General features: G+C 40.4%; 2 protein-coding genes across 8 annotated transcripts in view; one reads left to right on the plus strand and one right to left on the minus strand.

Moving 5' to 3' along the window:
* ZFYVE26 (zinc finger FYVE-type containing 26) overlaps nucleotides 1-372 on the minus strand; it is a 65,006-nt gene extending 64,634 nt beyond the window's left edge. For both annotated transcript variants that reach the window (XM_032344573.1, XM_032344575.1), the window contains exon 1: nucleotides 295-372. The gene's annotated coding sequence lies outside the window, so the exon portion shown is untranslated. The remainder of the gene's footprint in view (nucleotides 1-294) is intronic.
* A 1,746-nt stretch (nucleotides 373-2,118) lies between these two features.
* The window catches only part of RAD51B (RAD51 paralog B), a 678,552-nt gene continuing 659,296 nt past the window's right edge, over nucleotides 2,119-21,374 (plus strand). For all 6 annotated transcript variants that reach the window (XM_032344579.1, XM_032344581.1, XM_032344578.1 and 3 more), the window contains exons 1-4: nucleotides 2,119-2,202; nucleotides 5,383-5,514; nucleotides 7,544-7,657; nucleotides 15,151-15,267. In XM_032344579.1, coding sequence (XP_032200470.1) covers nucleotides 5,431-5,514; nucleotides 7,544-7,657; nucleotides 15,151-15,267 — 315 coding nt within the window. In that variant the 5' untranslated portion in view covers nucleotides 2,119-2,202; nucleotides 5,383-5,430. The remainder of the gene's footprint in view (nucleotides 2,203-5,382; nucleotides 5,515-7,543; nucleotides 7,658-15,150; nucleotides 15,268-21,374) is intronic.

The raw sequence follows: 21,374 nt of genomic DNA on the forward strand, positions 1-21,374 counted from the left end.
TAATTAATCTCAATGATCGTATTAGCTCAGGGTGCAGACCCATAACCGTACTTTCATATTCCCCACTTTACTTTACGCCCATTCCGACTCCAAATCCCCAGGTGGTCGCCTCCTTAAGGATGAGAAATTCAGGAGGAACCTCCCTCCTTGGAGCTCTCTCTTATGGCAGATGAGGGAAGATTTGGAGAAGAGTCTGTGTCAAAGCTGAAGCCCCTTGGGGATTGGGGCTGAGGGATGCTCCCTACAGGGGTCGTGGGGAGCGCCCCCGCTTTCTTTGGGGTGTCTAACACTTACCCGCTCCCGGTGCCCAAAGCAATAGAGATTCCAGCGCAGCCATGTTTGAACCGAGTCAGGTGATAGATCCCATTCGGGAGGTTGCCCGATGGCGGGGTGGGGTGGGACGACTGAGAGCAGCTACTCCTATTGGTCAGTGGAGGGACGATGCAAATAAGGCGCCATATTTGTTTGGGTCACGTGTCGCCAGCTCTTCGGACTAGAGAAAGCCAGGACGACGAAAGAGTAAATCAGCTACCTAGCTAATGAGGACCGTTCATCTCAGTTTTTACCACTCCTCAGCTCAACACCTTCTGTTTTGCGTTCGCCGGAGCAGATGGCAGGAATATCAGTGTCCCTTGATTTTTTTTTCTTCTTTTACTTCCTAGCATTTGAAGTCAGCTTTTATTTTTAAAAATTTTTAAAAAAGATTTTATTTATTTGACAGAGAGAGAGAGAGAGGTCAGAAGTAGGCAGAGAGGCAGGTAAGAGAGAGGGGGGAAGCAGGCTCCCTGCTGAGCAGAGAGCCTGATGTCGGGCTCCATCCCAGGACCCTGAGATTATGACCTGAGCCGAAGACAGAGGCTTAACCCACTGAGTCACCCAGGCGCCCTGAAATCAGCTTTTAATAAGTGCTAACCTGTGACAGTGTTTTGCCAGGCCTTAGGAATACCGAGAGCAGGGAAACCTGGATCCTTCTCTATTGTTATAATATCCAACTGGGCTCTGTTATAATCCCAGAATCTTACATCCTGAATACCCATTTTCTGCCTAATTCCATTAATTTATTTGCTCATTTACCTGACAACCGTTAATTGAACGGGGTATGAGTCCCTATTTTACAGGCTAAGTTGTGGACCCTGTCCTCAAAGAGTTCAGAGTCCAGTGAGTAGTGCATGCCAGTAATTAGGATACAATAGTTTAAATTATAAGACAAAGTGTGCACTGAGAGATGAGACCAAAGAATGAGCAAAAGCTTTTTTTCAAATATAATACTGCAATCTGAAACTGAGTATTAAAGCAACAGTTTACTAAGCTTCTTTATCACAGCTGCTTTTACACAGAAACTTGTCTGGTTTCTTATGGTCTTCTTAAACTACAAACTCATGTTTCTCCATTAAGTGTTTTCAGTTTAAGCAATTTCACACAGAATTTCCCAAACTATTTCACCACCAAAGTGTGGTGAAAATAGCAAAGCAGGTGCACCTGGGTGGCTACCCCAGTTAAGCTTCTGCTTTCTGCTCAGGTCATGATCCAGAGTCCTGGGATGAAGCCCCAGTAAGGCTCAGTGGGGAGTCTGCTTCTCCCTCTCCCTCTGCCCCTCTTCTGGCTTATATGCACGTTCTCTCTCAAATAAATCTCTGATTTGACAGAGATCACATGTAGGCAGAGAGGCAGGCAGAGAGGGGGAACCAGGCTCCAGAGCCGGATGTGGGGCTCAACCCCAGGACCCTGGGATCATGACGTGAGCTGAAGGCAGAGGCTTTAACCCACTGAGCCACCCAGGTACCCCTCAAATAAATAAAATCTTAAAAAGAAAAGAAAAGAAAAAAGCAAACCCAAACAAACCCAAGCTCTCTTTCAAAACCTCTTCTAGGCTAGATGGGTTCTTTTTCCTTGAAAACTAACATGTCTCTCTGGTCCATTACACATTTTATAAATGTAGTGACAAAACAAAGAAAATAGACAATTCCAAGCAAGGTTGATAACCAGTGTAACGAGAAACGGACTGGAACTCATTGATTGATTGTCGTGAGAACTACAATTCCCAGCAAGCAGGGGAGCCAACCTGGGGCTCTCTTCCTACCTCTGATTGGATATTTCGCCAGAGCGATGACCCAGTCAGCATTTGCGTTGTTGCTTTGCGGCGCTTTCCGCGGGGAACTGTGAGGGGTGGGGAAACTTTGAAAGTTGGATGCTACAGACCCGGTACTGAAAAGTTTCATGCGGGGGGGCGTTTGTGGGGAAATGGGGTGCGCTCAATATTTTCTGCTCCTTCTCTGGGCCCCTCTCTGTGTTGCTGATTTCGGGGTAGGGGTGAATCTCTCTTTGGTCCAGTACACTCCCCCTAGGCCTATAGGTATCTTAACAGGAACCCCGCCGCTGATCTGGGGGCTTCTGGCTTTCTTTTGTGGGAGATGCTGGGAAACTGCTCCTTGTTGGCAAAAGTTATTTTTAGGGAATTCGGGTGACATTTTCGCCTCTTAATGCTGTTTGGGGTCTCGGCAGGGGAGTCCATCATTAAGCGAAGTTTAGGGTCTGCTCGCCTTCTGGTGGTGTTGAAGAAGATGTAGTTAAAAGCGAGGAGTTCGGTCTCTGGTTTGGAATGCGGACTCAACCATTTGCCCGCCGATAGACTTTACACAAATTTTTCAACTCAATACCTCAGTATCCTTAGTCTGAAAAGTGAGGGAAAACATCAGACCGAAGCTCTTGGAACAGTACTTGGCACGTAATAAGGGCTCAATAAATATGAGCTATTAGCATCACGTAACAGTTTTCATTGAACATCTTACGTGAGGATTTTTACTTTGTTGGGAGGGAGGGTTTCAGCCTTCAGGATGGAATTGCTTCCCTCACTCCTGTTAATAGGTGCAGGCAACGCACGTACACAGAGCAGGAATTTAAGTCTGGTGGAAGAAACAAGCACGCAAGCTGTAATAATACGTTAATAGGATTATCCAACAAATATGTACAAAATATGATGAGAACATTGGAGAGGAAGAGAGTGAGTTGGGGGCAGGCTTTGTGGAGGAAAGACAAGGAGTCAGGGCTAACTGACTTTTGTGCAACCTACCAATCTCTCGTGGCTGGAGAGCCGATAAGTGAGGCGGCAAATGATGTTTTGCTGCCTGGATTGATAGCTCTGGGTGTCAGGCACCAAATCCCTTAACCTTCCACTACATTCTTATGAGGTAGATATTCGAATTACCTTTGTTTCACAGATGAAGAAGCACAGACACCAGGAGATGAAGTAGCTGCCAGGAAAGCGAGGATCTGGCCCTTACAATCAGATACATGAATGAGAGGGAAGTGAGAGACCAGTTGATGAAGGGTCTTTATGCGATCTTAAGAAGTGTGGAATTTATCCCAGGGTCTAATGGTCTCATGGGTAGTTGTTTTTTTTTTTTTAAATATTTTATTTATTTATTTGACAGACAGAGATCACAAGTAGGCTGAGAGGCAGGCAGAGAGAGAGAGAGGAGAAAGCAGGCTCCCTGCTGAGCAGAGAGCCGGGTGTGGGACTTGATCCCAGAACCCTGGGATCATGACCTGAGCGGAAGGCAGAGGCTTCAACCCACTGAGCCACCCAGTCGCCCCTCATGGGTAGTTTTAAAGGTGGACAGTGACAGGATTGGAGCAAATTTTCAGGTAGCTACTTCTGGCAGGAGGGTGGTACTGACCTGACCCTTGCAGACCAGTTTGGTGCTTCTTCTGTCAGCTTCCATAGCACATTTAAAAATCAATGACAATACTTACTGCACGATTGTAATTATTTGTGTATACATCTCTTTATCTTTTTCCACGTGTTCCCAAAGGGTAGGGGATATGCTTAGATGATTCTTGTACACCAGGACTCACAGAGTGTGTGATTAAGAATTATCTGTAGAAGGAGCAAATGAATGGTTTTTGTTTTGTTTTGTTTTGTTTTTTGATAGTCAAGGACTAACCGGAGGCAGTATGGATATGATGATGGGCGTGGCCCTTATGAGACTGAGATAGCAGAGTTGGTTATTGTAAAAGGCCAGGAAGTTTGGGTTCTCCTTTTTGATTGAATTTATCGGTCTAAATGGTGTTATTGCCCAGAACTATCTGATCTGTAAAGACACTAGGAAATGATACAGCAGATATCACTTGATAAACTATTTGGGAAACAACTCAATACTGACAAACTCCCACTGGAGAATGAGAGGAATGTATTTTGTGTTTGGGAGGTGTGTGTGTGTGAGAGAGAGAGAGAGAGAGAGAGACAGACAGACAAAGGCAGGAAGAAGAGGGAGAGAAAGGGAGAGAGTTCATGTGATTCAGAGAGTTTAGATGTTTTGTAGAAATTTGGGCCATGATACTGGAAATAAACTGGTATCTACATTATCAGTACTATGTGATTTTGTTCCAGACTGTTACTCCTTTTCTGATAACTATATTGCTTTATTGCCTGGCACGATGAAGAGTTTCTCTTTCTACTCAAAGGACATCTTGCCATCTCAGTGAGATAACACAGCCTCTCCTTTGTATGCATTATGAAAGGAATCGCAGTGATTGTGTTCTAGTTCTTTGAAGGCAAATATTTCACGAGTCTCATTTAGCCCCAGTGAGATTCAACAACAAGAGTGAAATTTAATTGCCTGTGAAAATGTGAGCAGCTCATACAATAAAGACAATTTCAGTTTGTAAATAAGACCTGAAATAATAAAATCTCATTTGAATCAGAGGTTCGCTCTGCCTTATAGAAAAAGAAGTTAAATATGATTATGGGCTTGTAGTAGGGTGAAATGGTTAAGATGAGTTAGAGTCATCTTAGAGTCAGACTTCCTGAGTTGAAATTTTGGACCCACCATTAACTTTTTCTGATGACAATGGAATAGCTAACATTTCTAATCTTTGATGTTCTCGTATGTAAAAACTGGATAATTAATCAGACTTTCTTATAGGGCTGTTGAGAAGATTAAACGTGATAGTTTATGTAAAGCTCTGGAACAGTATCTGGTACCTAGTAGGTGCACAGTAAATTTATTGTTGTTACAGTGCAGTGAAAGTAAAGGCTTTCTAAGGAGTGCTTGGAAATACTCCTTGAGGATTAATTACGTATCCAAATAAAATTTATAAATGCACTGAAAATCTTAAGATGCTAAACAAATGAGAAGTGGTGTCCTTATATTAATGTAAGAAATACCAAAGAATTGTGTGAGATGCACATTTTTATGTTGTTTTGTTTCTCTGTGTGGATGTTTGGTAGACCTTTAGAAAGATTCTATAGCCATTCTTTATCTTATCAGTAATATTTTAAGTACTATACATTTCATTTCGCATCTGGAAAAGCTTGAAGAGTTTTTTATTTTGTAGTGTGTTTTGTATAGACTATCTAATATTGATTATGCCCTTTTCCAGTTCTTTTCAGGGTCCTTTTCCTGCTGCATCTGCATCAGGTCCTTAGGCATGGGTAGCAAGAAACTCAGACGAGTGGGATTACCACAAGAGCTGTGTGACCGTCTGAACAGATATCAGATTGTTACCTGTCAGGTAAAATTTATGTACTTTTTCTCTTGGAGAAACTTTAAGTACAAATTAATTATAGATATATGTTAATAACTCCAAAATAAGCCTGAAATATGAAAATCTAACTTTCTAAAAAAAAAAAAAAAGATAAATGGCAGTACTTCCCCAGAGGCTAACTTAAAATAACAGGCTACGGGGGGTGCCTGGGTGGCTCAGTGGGTTAAGCCTCTGCCTTCGGCTCGGGTCGTGGTCTCAGGGTCCTGGGATCAAGCCCCGCATCGGGCTCTCTGCTCAGCGGGGAGCCTGCTTCCCCCTTTCTCTCTCTGCTTGCCTCTCTGCCTACTTGTGATCTCTTTCTCTGTGTCAAATAAATAAAATCTTTAAAAAAAAAAAAAAATAACAGGCTACGGGATGCCTGGGTGGCTCAGATGTTGGGCGTCTGCCTTCGACTCAGGTCATGATCCCAGGGTCCTGGGATTGAGGCCCACATTGGGCTCCCTGCTCCGCGGGGAGCCTACTTCTCCCTCTCACACTCCCCTTGCTTGAGTTCCCTCTCATGGTTAAATTATAATATGCTCCTAATTTTAGAATGTTCCTGTCTCTGTAATACTAACTTTTATAATCATCACTTTACATCATGCTGTGTCTCTCTCTGTCAAATAAATAAATAAAATCTTAAAAAAATAATAATATAAAGTAAAAGGCCACTAACATTGTATTTTCAAATGTGATTTCATTTATCCAGATTCCACTATGTTTTCATTTTGGGTCAGGGGAGAATGCTTATAGCATACTGTTAAGTATACTCATGCCATTTATTTGGGATTCTAGAGAAGTTTCATCCACTTGAGAGAAACTTTGCAGTGACGTAATAAATAGGACTTAGATGAGGAGATGGTATTAAAAATGGATAATGTCTCTTGCAAGCAAGAGGATAATTTTCCTATCACTGAATGAGAGAAATGGATAGAGCAGATGTTGCATTTTTTTAATAAAGATTTTATTTATTATTTAACAGAGAGAGAGAGAGAGAGATCACAATAGGCAGAAAGAGAAAGAGGGGGAAGCAGGCTCCCCGCTGAGCAGAGAGCCTGATACAAGGCTTGATCCCAGGACCCCGAGATCGTGACTGGAGCTGAAGGCAGAGACTTAACCCACTGAGCCACTCAGGCACCCCAGATGTTGCATTTTTAAGCACAGTAGTGAAGCAGATCCCTCTTGGGTTAAATAAGGTTTTATGTTAAGATTTAATTCTTTTTTTTTTTTTTTAAAGATTTTATTTATTTATTTGACAGAGCGAGATTACAGTAGGCAGAGAGGCAGGCAGAGAGAGAGAGAGGGAAGCAGGCTCCCTGCTGAGCAGAGAGCCTGATGTGGGACTCGATCCCAGGATCCTGAGATCATGACCTGAGCCGAAGGCAGCGGCCTAACCCACTGAGCCACCCTGGCGCCCTAAGATTTAATTCTTAATAAGACAGATTTTCAGAGTATGCTACAATTTAAAAAAAATTGCTTTGTGTGTTAATGGTGTTTTTGGTTCCTCTTATATATTTAATAATCCTCATGTTCATACTTGAAAACACTCTTAAAAGTATGAGACTTAATATTTCATTCCATAGTCAGTTTTTTTGTTTGTTTGTTTGTTTTTTTTCCATAGTCAGTTTTATTGTCTCAATGATTAAATACTTCCTCTGAAGGATCTCATAGCTTAGTAAGAAATCTGTTTCAACCTGCACTTTCTGGTGTCTGTGCCCAAACTCCAGCACAGGGCAGTGTTCTTATATACCTGGGTTGGAGGCTGCTGCTATGTGATGTCACTTGATGTGTCCTCTGATATATGCTAACTAAATTGGAGGATTAGAAGGTAAGTTTATGGCATCATATCTTTCAGTTAAGGTATATAGGGGGCAATACTATAAGAAACATATAAACCTGTGATCTACCACAAATTATGCTTTATCTATACGTGGATAGTGTCCATTAAAAGTTTCTTTTTAATTCCAGTATCTTTGTTGCACATACATGTTTTAATAGTCATTTTATGTCTCTTTAGGACTTTTTATGTCTTTCCCCACTGGAGCTTATGAAGATGACCGGCCTTAGTTATAGAGGTGTCCATGAACTTCTATGTATGGTCAGCAGGGCCTGTGCCCCACAGATGCAAACGGTATATATATATATATATATATATATATATGTATTTTTTTATGATTTGGTTATGATTTTTGAGACAATTCTTAATCTCATTGGAAATCTTTTTTGGGGACTGCTTGGGGGACACAGTTGGTTAAGCAACCAAGTCTTGGTTTTGGCTCAGGTCATGAGCTCAGGGTCATGAGACTGAGCCACTGTGTTGGGCTCCACTCTCAGTGTGGAGTCTGCTTGAGCCTCTCACTCCATCTGCCTCTCTCAAATAAATAAATCTTAAAAAAAATACATTTCTATTTGGGATCAGGCAAATGTAAAAATAGAGATGAACAACTCAAAAATATGGACTCACACCATTAAGTTAGTCCTTTAATGAGAATATGTGAAAAATTTATGTAGTTTATAAACTCATGGGAGACAGTTCCTAATTATGGGAACGAGGAAGCAACAGGAAGTTTTTTTCCCCCCTGTAGCTAATAGTGATATTTCAAAAGGACATCTGTGTCTTTTGTTTGGGTAGAATTTGTGGACCTCATGGTTAAACTATAATATGCTCCTAATTTTAGAATGTTCCTATCTCTGTAAATACTAACTTTTATAATCATCACTCTACATCATAAAGTACACATATGGGGTTTCTACTTGATTATTGATTAGATAATACTTAAAAACTTTGCTCACTCTTTTTTTTTTTTTTTTAAAGATTTTATTTATTTGAGAGAGAGAGAGAGAAGAGACAGAGAGAGGGAGAACAAGCATGAGCTGGGGAGAAGGACAGAGGGAGAGGCAGAAGCAGACTCATTGTGGAATACAGAGCCTGAGTGGGGCTCCATCCCAGGACTCTGAGATCATGACCTGAGTTGAAGGCAGCTGCTTAACCAACTGAGCCACCTAGACACCCAAAAACTTCGCTCACCCTTGAGAAGAGTTAAAGTCTTTTATAACAAATCCTTGTCAAGTGGTACAATTATTTTATACTTTCTGTCTCATAACTTCAGTTTTTCAACATGTAGATTTAGTGCATGGTAGAAAAGATCTTGTTTTCCCAGAATAAGAGTGCCTGGAAGTCTGCTTAGTGCTTTATAAATGTATTTATTTAGGTGAATTATAGATTACTTACCTTGCATCTTATATTGAAATTTGTTGACCACTGAACAAAAAAGTGGAGTTCAATTCTATGAAGTACGAAGGAAAGGATGTTAGTGTCATTTGAAATTTGTGAAATTAATGAATAGATGAAGTATTTTCTTTTGTTCGGATTTAGCTTGTGATCTAAGAAAATACCTCATAGGCAGAGTAGTCAGAAGAATTAGAATTGGAGACAGGTATTGGCACTTTCTTAGCTTTGTCATTGACCTCTAAGCCTTGAACAGCTCACTTTGTTTTATGGGAGAAGGAGGAGAGCTAAAATAGTAAGTGATGATGCTATGACTAGGTTCAATTAACTTGTTACTATTTTGAAGCTGTAAAGCACCAAGAAAGTGTTTCAGTTTGGCATGTGTCATTCTGTTTGGTCAACATATATGGCGTATTTCTAGTTAGAGAATTAAAGAGAGCATGGGCAGGAAATTCACCTTTCGTCTCCACTTCTGCTACCATTTCAGCCAAGGTATCAGTACCATTCCAGATGCCTTCTCTAGAAACCGTCTTTCTCCTTTGTTGTATGTTCACTTCTGTAGCAGTCTCTAGATTTGAGTCTTGCTGTAAACATTGGCTTAGCTTCAGTACATTTTTCTAGGGAATATATTTTTGTTCATTGATATATTCCTTTAACTGATATTTATTGAGAGCCAGCCATGTAGCAGGTACTCTTGTTAGGTCCTGGGGATCTTGTAGTGAATGTGGTAACATTCTGCCCTCATGCAGCATACAGCGGGAGAAGTCAGACATTACACATATAAGTACATAAACAGTTATTTGTAGTAATGATAAGTCCTACCAAGGAAAAGTATGAAAAACTCTGAAACTTATTAACAGGGTTCGTTACTTAGTTCCAGGGTTAGGAAGGGCTCCCACTAGGAAGTGACACTTTAGCTAAAACCTGAAGGATGATGGATAGGGGAGAGATAGGCAAAGTCAGGAAGAAGGTGAGCACGGAGGAGTCTGTAGGCTGGGGGACCAGGATGTGTAAAGGCCCTGTGAGAGAGGGAGGATGGCACTTCCCGGCAGTAACATCAGGGTGATGTGATGAACAAAGCGGCGAGGAGCAGATTGACCTCAGAGATGAAGTCAGAGAAGCAAGCAGCAGTCAGATCATGGGGCCTGCAGACATGTAAAGGATTTTGAACTTTATTCTGAGAGCAATAAAAAGTCCTATGATCTGTGTTTTTAAAAGCTCAGTCTTACACAGAGACTTTATAAAAAAACAAGATTCCTGCACATCTCAGGTTGACTGTGCTGTCCTGATTGTTGCTGCTACTGTTGGTAAATTTTTTTTTAGAAGATTTTATTTATTTATTTGAGAGAGAGAGAATGAGAGAGAGTGAGTGTGAGAGGGGGAAGGTTAGAGAGGGAGAAGCAGATCCCCCACTGAGCGGGGAGCCCGATGCAGTACTCAATCCCAGGACTCCAGAATCATGACCTGAGTTGAAGACAGTTGATCAACCAACTGAGCCACCCAGGCGCCCGGTTGTTGGTGAATTTGAAGCAGGTGTTTCCAAGAGTGGGCAGATCCATGAGCAAGCCCTTCTAGCTTACACATTGGGTGTAAAACAACTAATTGTTGGTTAACAAAATGGATTCCAGTAAGCCACCCTACAGCCAGAAGAGATATGAGGAAATCGTTGGGGAAGTCAGCACCTACATTAAGAAAATTGGCTACAACCCCGACATAGTAGCATTTGTGGCTATTTCTTGTTGGAATGGTAACAATATGCTGGAGCCAAGTGCCGACATGCCTCGGTTCAAAGGACGGAAGTTCACCCTAAAGATGGGAATGCCATGCAGAAAAATGAAATTGGATCATTTCCTTACACCACACACGAAAATAGACTCAAAATGGATGAAGAACCTCAATGTGAGAAAAGAATCCATCAAAATCCTTGAGGAGAATACAGGCATCAACCTCTACGACCTCAGCCGCAGCAACATCTTCCTAGGAACATCGCCAAAGGCAAGGGAAGCAAAGGCAAAAATGAACTATTGGGATTTCATCAAGATCAAAAGCTTTTGCACAGCAAAGGAAACAGTTAACAAAACCAAAAGATAACTGACAGAATAGGAGAAGATATTTGCAAATGACATATCAGATAAAGGGCTAGTGTCCAAAATCTATAAAGAACTTAGCAAACTCAACATCCAAAGAACAAGTAATCCAATCAAGAAATGGGCAGAAGACATTCAGATGGCCAACAAACACATGAAAAAGTGCCCTACATCACTCGGCATCAGGGAAATACAAATCAAAACCACAACGAGATAACCACCTCATACCAGTCAAAATGGCTAAAATTAACAAGTCAGGAAATGACAGATGCTGGCAAGGATGCAGAGAAAGGGGAACCTTCCTACACTGTTGGTGGGAATGCACTGTTGGTGCAATCACTCTGGAAAACAGCATGGAAGTTCCTCAAAAAGTTGAAAATAGAACTACCCTATGACCCAGCAATTGCATTACTGGGTATTTACCCTAAAGATACAAACACAGTGATCTGAAGGGGCACGTGCACCCGAATGTTTATAGCAGCAATGTCTGCAATAGCCAAACCATGGAAAGAACCTAGATATCCATCAACAGATGAATGGATAAAGAAGATGTGGTATATATATATATGAATACTATGCAGCTATCAAAAGAAATGAAATCTTGCCATTTGCGACGACGTGGATAGAACTAGAGGGTATCATGCTTAGTGAAATAAGTCAATCGGAGAAAGACAACTATCATATGATCTCCCTGATATGAGGAATTTGAGATGCAACGTGGGGGGTTGGGGGGTAGGAGAAGAATAAATGAAACAAGATGGGACCAGGAGGGAGACAAACCATAAGTGACTCTTTTTTTTTTTTTTTAAAGATTTTATTTATTTATTTGACGAGAGAAATTACAAGTACACTGAGAGGCAGGCAGAGAGAGAGAGAGAAGGAAGCAGGCTCCCTGCTGAGCAGAGAGCCCGATGCGGGACTCGATCCCAGGACCCTGAGATCATGACCTGAGCCGAAGGCAGTGGCTTAACCCACTGAGCCACCCAGGCGCCCCCCATAAGTGACTCTTAATCTCACAAAACAAACTGAGGGTCACTGGGAGGAGGGGGGGTTGGGAGAGGGGGATGGGGTTATGGGCATTGGGGAGGGTATGTGCTATGGTGAGTGCTGTGAAGTGTGTAAACCTGGCAATTCATAGACCTGTACTCCTGGGGATAAAAATACAGTATATGTTTATAAAAAAATAAAAAATTAAAAAAAAAAAAAGAAATTGAACTAAAAAAAAAAAAAAAAGATGGGAGTGCCAGTGGAACCACATTGCCTGAAGCTCTGGATTGCATTTCTGGAACCACAAAGCCCTTGTGTTTGCCTCTCCAGGATATCTATAAAATTGGTGGTATTGGTACTGTCCTTGTGGGCCGAGTAGAGACTGGTGTTCTTAAACCTGGCATGGTGGTCACCTTTGCTCATTATGGAAAAAAGCTGGAAGATGGTTCCAAGTTCTTGAAATCTGGTGATGCTGCCATCGTTGATATGGTTCCTGGCAAGCCTGTGCGTGTTAAGAACTTCCGTCATCCTCCTCTGGACCATTTTACTATTGGTGACGTAAGACAGACGGTTGCTATGGGTGTCATCAGAGCAGTGGACAAGAAGGCAGCTGGAGCTGACAAGGTCACCAGCTCTGCCCAGAAAGCTCAGAAGGCTAAATGAGTATTATCCCCAGTACCTGCCAGTCCAGTCTTAATCAGTGGTGGAAGAATGGTCTCGAAACTGTTTGTGTCAATTGGCCAATTAATAGTAAAAGACTAGTTATTGATAAGAGTGCATCATAAAACCTTCAGAAGGAAAGGAGAATGTTTTGTGGACCATAAGTGTTTTTTTGTGTGAGGCTGTTTTAAGTTATTAATTTTTAAAAATCAGTACTTTTTAATGAAAATGTGACCAAAAATCTGTTATAGAATTTTGAGACCCATTAAGACAAAAATTTAATGAGAAAAAACCCCCCACAACTCAGTCTTGAACACAGATAAGTGATTGGAAAGGAGCAGGAAAATATTGGTGAAGACCACTTAGGTATCTACTCCTATATTCCAGACAGAAAGTGGTTGTGACAAGCGTTTTTCGTGTGGTGTCAGTGCAGATGGCATTATGTGAGTTGTTCTGAGAGATATTTAGGAGGCAGAATGAGTAGCATTGGTGATTGTTTGCCAGTGGGTAGTGGTGAAATACAGGAAAGTGACAGATGAGTCCTTGATTTTTTGCTTTGGGAAACTGGGTAGTGCCACTTCCTGGGATAAGGAATGCTGGAAAAAGGATCAGACTTGATGGAGGCAGATCATGCATTTAATTTGGTACTTGCTGAATGTAAGGGGCTTATGAAACATTGAGTGGAGATACAAAGCAGGCAGTTCAATACATGGATCTGCTATACAACGCATACATACTGTTGTAGCAGTATGCGTTTGGGAGTCATCAGTGTAAATAAGACAATGAGATAAGCATATCCAAGACCAAGTCCTGAGTGAAGCCAACACTTTAAAATCAGATTAAATAATGATGCGTCTGAGAAGCAGCAGCCACCACCATAGAAGAAAAACTGATGGAGTGGCATACCAAAATATTCCTTTTTGTTTCATTTATATACATACCATCATTTCTGATATTGTATACATACTATCATATCTTACCCTGTTCCTTCATTTTAGTCTTTTTTATATGTGTCACTAATTCTATTATTCTAGTGATTAGTGCTCTTATAGCGGCAAGGAAGTACTTTAATGTTGACAGATTAGGCAGCCTTATATGTTTGATAAAATGTCTCCAAGCCTATCTACCAGGCAACAGCCTGATGATATATTGTAGACAATATTCAGGCATTTCTAAATCAGATGCATACCAGATGACTTTTTCTGTAGTTTTTCTTTTCTTTTATGTACCTGAGTATAGCCTTAGAAAAATGTGATAATCCATGGTTTAAATGATCTAAGAATTTAATAGGTGAGATTGGACAGAAGTGGGGACATTTGTGGCTTACAAATATTAATATGCTAGTTTTCCTACTTCTTCACAGAAACAGAAGGACCTTGGATTTGATATATAGATTTATTAAGTTGTAAACTGGAAGTGGTTAGAAACTGTGTCTGTTTCTGTTCCCAGAGTTTATCATAGTATATGGCATGCATTAAGTACTCAGTATTTGTTGAAAATGAAGGAAGGAAGGAAGGAATAGTTACTGTTCTATGGCTTGATCTCAGTTTATTTGGGCAATTTAATAAAATAGTAATTTTTAATGAAATAGTAATTTTTATTGTTAGAAATTATAGAGGTAAGCATTCTTAAACATTGCTAGGTATGTAATCACATTAATCACATTTTAAAGGCCCCTTTTCAGAAGAAGGTAACATTCACAGGTTCCAAGGATTTGATGCAGACATTTCTTGGGGGTCCATTTCTCAGGCTACCATACCTACCTTCAAGCTATTCTTCACAGACCAACCTTGGTTTGAAAAGATAACTTGAGCATGCCATTCCTTCTTGCTGTCCACATTGACCCCAGACTTCAACAAGGCTCTTTCGTGATTTGGCCCCTGCTTTTTTCTCCAGCCCCATCATTGGCCCCACTGTGACCACACTCCATCTTTCAACCATTCTAACTTTTTTTTTTTAATTAAAGATTTTTTTTTTTTAAGATTTTATTTATTTGACAGAGAGAGATCACAAGCAGGCAGAGAGGCAGGCAGAGAGAGAGGAGGAAGCAGGCTCCCTGCTGAGCAGAAAGTCCGATGCAGGCCTCGATCCCAGGACCCTGAGATCATGACCTGAGCCAAAGGCAGCGGCTTAACCCACTGAGCCACCCAGGCGCCCCAGAAAAACCATTCTAACTTTTTATTGTTTGTAGTTTTTAATTAGTTTCCATTTTCTCCTTTTCTTTATGTGTTCTGTCTCTTTGGCAGGAATATGTGTATTTTCTTTGCTTAACAGCTATTTCACATTATAGCTCAGACATCCAGCTCCTCCTGAATTCTTCCTGGATCACAGAATTCATAGATGAGGTATATACTGTCTCTGTGAGTCCACTTTCCCTGTCAGGGTGTCTCTGATAACTGTATTGTAATTGCCTGGTTTCCAGTCCTAATTTCAACTGTTGGGTGACCATAGGTACTGTGAGGGCGGGGCCTCTGTCTCCTGTCATATCCCCATATTCTGGCATAGTCTCTGGCATGGACTAAATATTCATTTAACAAATAAATGTTTGAGGAAAAGAGAGATGGATTGGGATTCCAGCTGCTAGAAACTAAGGTTTGGAGTGGGTTTCTGGTTTTTAATAGAAATGGAGATTGAAAAGAACGTTTTCTTTTTCTTGTTCAGGCTTATGGGATGAAGATGCAGACATCTGCTTCTCTCTCCCCAGCGTTCTTAGCCACAACCCTTTCTGCATTGGATGAAGCCCTGCATGGTGGTGTGGCTTGTGGATCCCTCACAGAGGTAAAGGAGAAACTTTCCAAATCTCCCACTGGCCTGTAACCTTCAGAGCTAGGGGAAAAAGTTGAGTTGAGAAACATAGATTATTTCATACCTCAAGGGCATGGTTCTCCACTCAGGACCTAGTATAGTTGCTTTTCAAAAAATAAAGTTATTCAGAACAGTCCTTCCTGACCATGAAGTCTGCTTTGGTTGCTGTTTCTTAAAATTAACTTAGAAACTGATGAATATTATGGAATAGCATGAAGCGATTTGGGGGAATTAAAAAAGGAACAGTACTTAGTGTATGAGGAAGGAAAATTTGAAATTTTATTAACATGTGGGCAAATCATGGTATTAAACTGAAGTGAGCTATTTTTAGTTTCTTTTGTAGATAAAATTTGGTTCTAGGATGTGATAGGCTGTGTTAGTTATGTGTTGTTGCACAACAAATTACTTCAAAATGGAGTGACTTAAAATGACAATTGATACTTACTATTTCTGTTTCTTTGGGAGTGGCTTAGCTCAGAGATGTCTGTGAAGGAGTCAGTATCTTGAAGGCGTGTGGGGCTGGAGGATATTTCCAAGAGGGCTCACTTATGTAACTGGGATGTTGATGCTGGTTCTTGGTAGGCGGTCACAGTTCCTCTCCGAGTAGGCTCTCCACAGGCTGCTTGAGTTCCTCAGGACATGGTGGTAGACTTCCCCCTGGGTGAGTAATCCAAAAGAAGGCAAGATGGAATTGGCAAAGCCTTTGATGATTTAGTTGTTGAAGTTACACACCATTAACTTCTGCCACATTGTCTTCTTAAAAAGCATGTCATTAAGTACAGCTCACATTCAAGGAAAGAGAAAATTGGCTTTACTTTTTGAAAGAAGTATCAAGAATTCAAGGACATTCCTTTCTTTTTTTTTAGAGAGGGGAAGGGGGGAGGGGCAGAGGGAGAAGAGGAGAGAGAATCTCAAGCAGGATCCATGTGGGGCTTGATCTCACAGCCCTGAGATCATGCCTGAGCCAAAAATCAAGAGTTGGACACTCAACAGATGTTACTTTAATACATTTGTATATTGTAATATGATTGCTCATGTAGCAATATTTACCACATAATTATAGTACAATATTACTGTCTATATTCATTAGACTGCATTAGAGCTCTATGGCTTATTTACTTTTCATTACAAGTTTGTACTGTTAAACACCATCACTTTTTTAAAAAAAAATTATTTTTATTTTAGAACAAGAGAGAGGGCACAGGTGAGCTGGGAGGGGGATGAGGGGCAGAGGGAAAGAATCTCAAGTAGAGGCCGTGCTGAGGGTGGACCCTGATGCACGGCTCAGTCTCCAAGACCCTGAGATCGTGACTTGAGCTGAGATCAAGAGTCTGTTGCTTAACCAACTGAGCCACCTGGGTGCCCCAAACACCATCACTCTTATCTCCCCACCCCATGCCTTTTTAACCGCCTTTTTAATTTTACAGATTTAACTTTTTAGGTTCCACATGTAACTGATACTGTATAGTACGTTTCTTTCTCTGACTTACGTCGCATAGTGTAATGTGCTTAGGGTCTGTTCATGTTGTTGCTCATGGGAGGTTATCTTCCTCATGGCTGAGTAACTTTCCATTGTGTATATATGCCCCATTTATTAGTATTATTTTTATTAACGTAATGTTAATGTTATTAATGTTACAAATAATGTTATTTGTTTCAGGGGTACAGGTCTGTGAATCATCAGTATTACATACTTCACAGCACTCACCATAGCACATACCCTTCCCCAGTTTCCATCACTTAGCCGCCCCATCCCTCCAACCCCCTCCCCTCCAGCAACCCTCAGTTTGTTTCCTGAGATTAAGAGTATCTTATGGTTTGTCTCCCTTTCTGGTTTCATCTTCATTTTTCCCTCTCTTCACCTATGATACTCTGTCTTGTTTCTCAAATTCCTCATATCACTGAGATCATATAATAATTGTCTTTCTCTGATTGACTTATTTCGCTTAGCATAATACCCTCTAGTTCCAGCCGCGTTGTTGCAAATGGCAAGATTTCATTTTTGATGGCTGCATAGTATTCCATTGTGTATCTATACCACATCTTCTTTTATCAGTTCGTCTGTCAATGGGCATCTAGTTTCTTTCCATAATTTGGCTCTTGTGGACATTGCTTAAATGCTGCATTTTTTTTTAAATGCTGCATTTTTAAATCCATTCACCTGTGATGGACATTTAGGTTGTTAACATATCTTGGCTATTGAGAATACTACTATGATAATCTTGGAATGCAGGTATCTTGATGAAATAGTTTTTACTTCCTTTGGGTATATATCCGGAAGTGGAATTTCTGAGTTGTATGTAGATCTATTTTTAATTGTTTTGAGGAACCTCTATATTGTTTTGCATAGTGAGATTGAAGATATTTAGAAACTACCACAGTTCTTTCCCGCATGCTGCATTGGCATGCTTACTGGTCCAGTGTGATAACTTACGCACTTACCAGGATACTCCTGAAGAACTTCTTGCCTGAGACTTCTAGGGGCATAGATATTTTAAGCAAGTAAGAGCAAACTCTGACTTTCTCATAGTCATGGATTCCAGTGTAGTTTTTTTTTCTTGAAAATGGGCATTCTGTTTTAGATACTATACCTTATTTTATGTCCTGTCTTCTAGGAAAGGTTTAAAAATATGTGTGTGCTAGCTTGGAGGATGACTATTAGATAGTTGATAAATGAGTGAGCGAATCTTTAAAAGAAACAAAACCCCCTGCTGTTGCAGGGTACTGCCACCAGATGGTGCCAGAATCTTACTCTGTGTAATCTTTTTGCACTCTAGCGGGACGTCTTCAAGTGAGTTTGTAACGGCAGTGTTCCACAGTTACAAAGTTACTTAAATAACAAAAACTGAATTTAAGATTAACTAACAACTAATTAAAAAAAATGTTTAAGTTTTAGAATACTTTTCAATACTTTTTCACTTGACATTTGTCAATTCTTTCTGAATCCAAGTGTTAGTTACCAGCCATGTTGGTGTTTTGTCATGATCTGCTTGGTGGACTTGGAGCACAGATGCTCTGACTGCTTTTTAGTGGCCAGTTCTGTACTTCCTGTTTTAGGTACAGGTAGCCTCTTCAGTTGTTTCGGGATTTTTTTTCAGTTGACTATAGGGAGTATTTCTATTTACCTTTTATTAAAATTTACAAAATTTTAATGTATATTATATATATAAGATTAAATATAGTCTGCATGTGTAAGTTATGAAGTCTTATGACCCTATGACTTAATAAGAACCAGAACAATACCAGAACCATTGAAACTAACCGTGGGCTTCTCCCTGATCCTATTTTTACCCTTCACTGAGATATAATTTTTGTCCTGAATTTTTACCATTCCTAAAATTTATCCCCTTTAGTTTTCTTTTACTGTCTATGACCTAAATAGGTGCTATGACATTTATTTAGTTTTGCTTTGTTTTGAGCTTTATTAAATCATTTCTGTGATTAATTCATATCATATTTCTTCTGTGAATTATTTTTTTTTTCACTTAATAATGTCTTCTAAGATTTAACCATGTTGTTTCAGGTGACAGGGGTATAATTCCCTTTTCTTGCTGTATCATATTCCATTTTGAAAATATGCCATGATTTATTTATCTTTTTTCCTGTGAGTGAACATTTGGGTTGTTTCTAGATTGCTGCTAAGATAAACAAATCCTATGAAAATTGTACATGTCCCTGCATCACATGTACAGGTATTTCGCTGGGACAGGGATTGGTAAATTTCTGCCCCATGATCAAATCTAGCTTGGTGTCTGTTTTTGTAAACAAAGTTTTATTATAACACAACTATGCTGATTTGTTTATGTTTTGTCTGCTGCTGTTTATATGATAGAAGGCAGAGTTGAGTTAGTTGTGGTAAAGATCTCATGGTCTGTAGAGCCTAAAATATTTACTATCTGGATCCTGTCTAGGGTATCTACCTTGGAGTGATTTCCTGGTTATAGGATATGTGCATAATGCAACTTTGCAGAATCAGGACAGATTGTTTTCCAGAGCGGTTGTACCTGTATGAATTTCTACCAGTGATGTGCAGGAATTCTTCTTGGTCCATGTCTTCATTCCTTGGTATTATCAGATTTCTTAACTTATGCCCATCTTTGGCATCTATGATCTCAGTTTTCATTTTCCTGATTTCTAATGAGCTTGAAAATTTTTTTCACAAATCATTTGGATATTTCAATAGCAGTTTTATTAAGGTACAATTTAACCACTGTAAAACCTCAATGATTATTAATTGATAATTCAAGTAATTTTCTAGTAAGTCATCACCATAGTCCAGGTTTAGAACAGTTCCATCACCTTAAAAATTTCCCTCATGCATATTTATAGGTAATCCTTGCCTCCATCCTCAGCCTCTGGTACCCACTCATCTGTTTTTCTGCTTCTAGCTATATATTTGCCTTTTCTAAACATTTCATATAAGTGGGATCATCTAATATGTAGTCTTTGTGTTTGGTTTCTTTCACATAGTACAATGTTTTTGAGGTTCACCCGTGTTGTAGCATGTAGTAGTAGTTTGTTCCTTTTAATTGTGGATTTGTATCCCTTTGTATGGCTGCAGCACATTTTGTTTATCCATTCCTCAGTTGATGGGCACTTAGATTATTTCCAGTTTTCATCCAGCAGGAATAATGCTGCTATGAATTCATGGATAGGTCTTTGTATGGACATAGGTTTTTGTTTCTCTTGGGAGATTACTAGGAATGGATACACTGAACTTTTTTTTTTTTTTTTAAGATTTATTTATTTATTTATTTGACAGACACAGAGAGAGAGATCACAACTAGACAGAGAGGCAGGCAGAGGGTGGGGGGGGAAGCAGGCTCCCTGCTGAGCAGAGAGCCCGATTCGAGACTTGATCCCAGGACCCTGAGATCATGACCTGAGCCGAAGGCAGCGGCTTAACCCACTGAGCCACCCAGGCGCCCCTACACTGAACTTTTTAAGAAACCCCAAGACCGCTTTCCAAAGTGGCTGTACCATTTCACATTCTCACTGGCAAAGTGTGACGGCTTGTTTCTCCGCATCCTCACTAACATTTAGTATTGTTTATCTTTTTGATTTTAGCTATTCCAGTGGGTGTGAGTGGTATTTCATTGTTGTTGTTGTTTTTTCTCCCCCTTGCACCACTGGGGGACGATAGGCGCCCCATCCGCACGCTCACAGCCAGACTTGCTGTGGAATTGCCAATTTCATTGTAGTTTTAATTACACTTCTCTAATGACTAATGATATTGAACACCTATTCATGTGCTTACTGGCCATCTGTGTATTTTCTCTCTTTTTAAAAAAGATTTATTTATTTATTTTAGAAAGAGAGAATGCCTGCGCGTGAGCAGGGGGAGGGGCAGAGGGACAGGGAGAGAAAATCCTCAGGCTGACTCCCTGCTGAGTGTGGAGCCCCAGGCAGCTCCATCCTACAGCCCTGACCTCATGACCTGAGCCAAAATCAAGGGTCAGACGCTTAACTGACTGAACCACCCAGGCACTCCCTTTTTCTTAAGTGAAGAGCCCTAAGTGAAGGGCTCTTTTTTTTTTTTTTAAAGTACTTTTTTTTTTTTTTTTAAAGATTTTTATTTATTTATTTGAGAGAGAGACAGTGAGAGAGAGCATGAGCGAGGAGAAGGTCAGAGAGAGAAGCAGACTCCCCATGGAGCTGGGAGCGCAATGTGGGACTCAATGTGGGACTCGATCCCGGGACTCCAGGATCATGACCTGAGCCGAAGGCAGTCGTCCAACCAACTGAGCCACCCAGGCGTCCCAAGTGAAGGGCTCTTAAGTGAAGTGTCTAGTCAGATCTTTCGCCTATTTTTTAATTGGTTGTTTTCTTGTTACTGAGTTGTAAGCATTCTTTATATATTCTGGATACAAGTCCTTCATCAGATATAGGATTTGCAATTGTTTTCTTCCAATCTGTGGCATGTCTGTTCATTGGTTTGTTTACGGCAGCTTTTGGAGTCCAGTCTGTCAGTTTTTTTTCTTTTATTGATGGTGCTTTTGGTCATCTCTACAAATTCTTTGTCCAGCCAAAGACACAGTGATTTTTGCCATGTTTTCTTCTAAAGTTTCATAGTTTTAGGT

The sequence above is a fragment of the Mustela erminea genome, chromosome 5 (genome assembly GCF_009829155.1).
Source record: "Mustela erminea isolate mMusErm1 chromosome 5, mMusErm1.Pri, whole genome shotgun sequence".
NCBI lineage: Eukaryota > Metazoa > Chordata > Mammalia > Carnivora > Mustelidae > Mustela > Mustela erminea.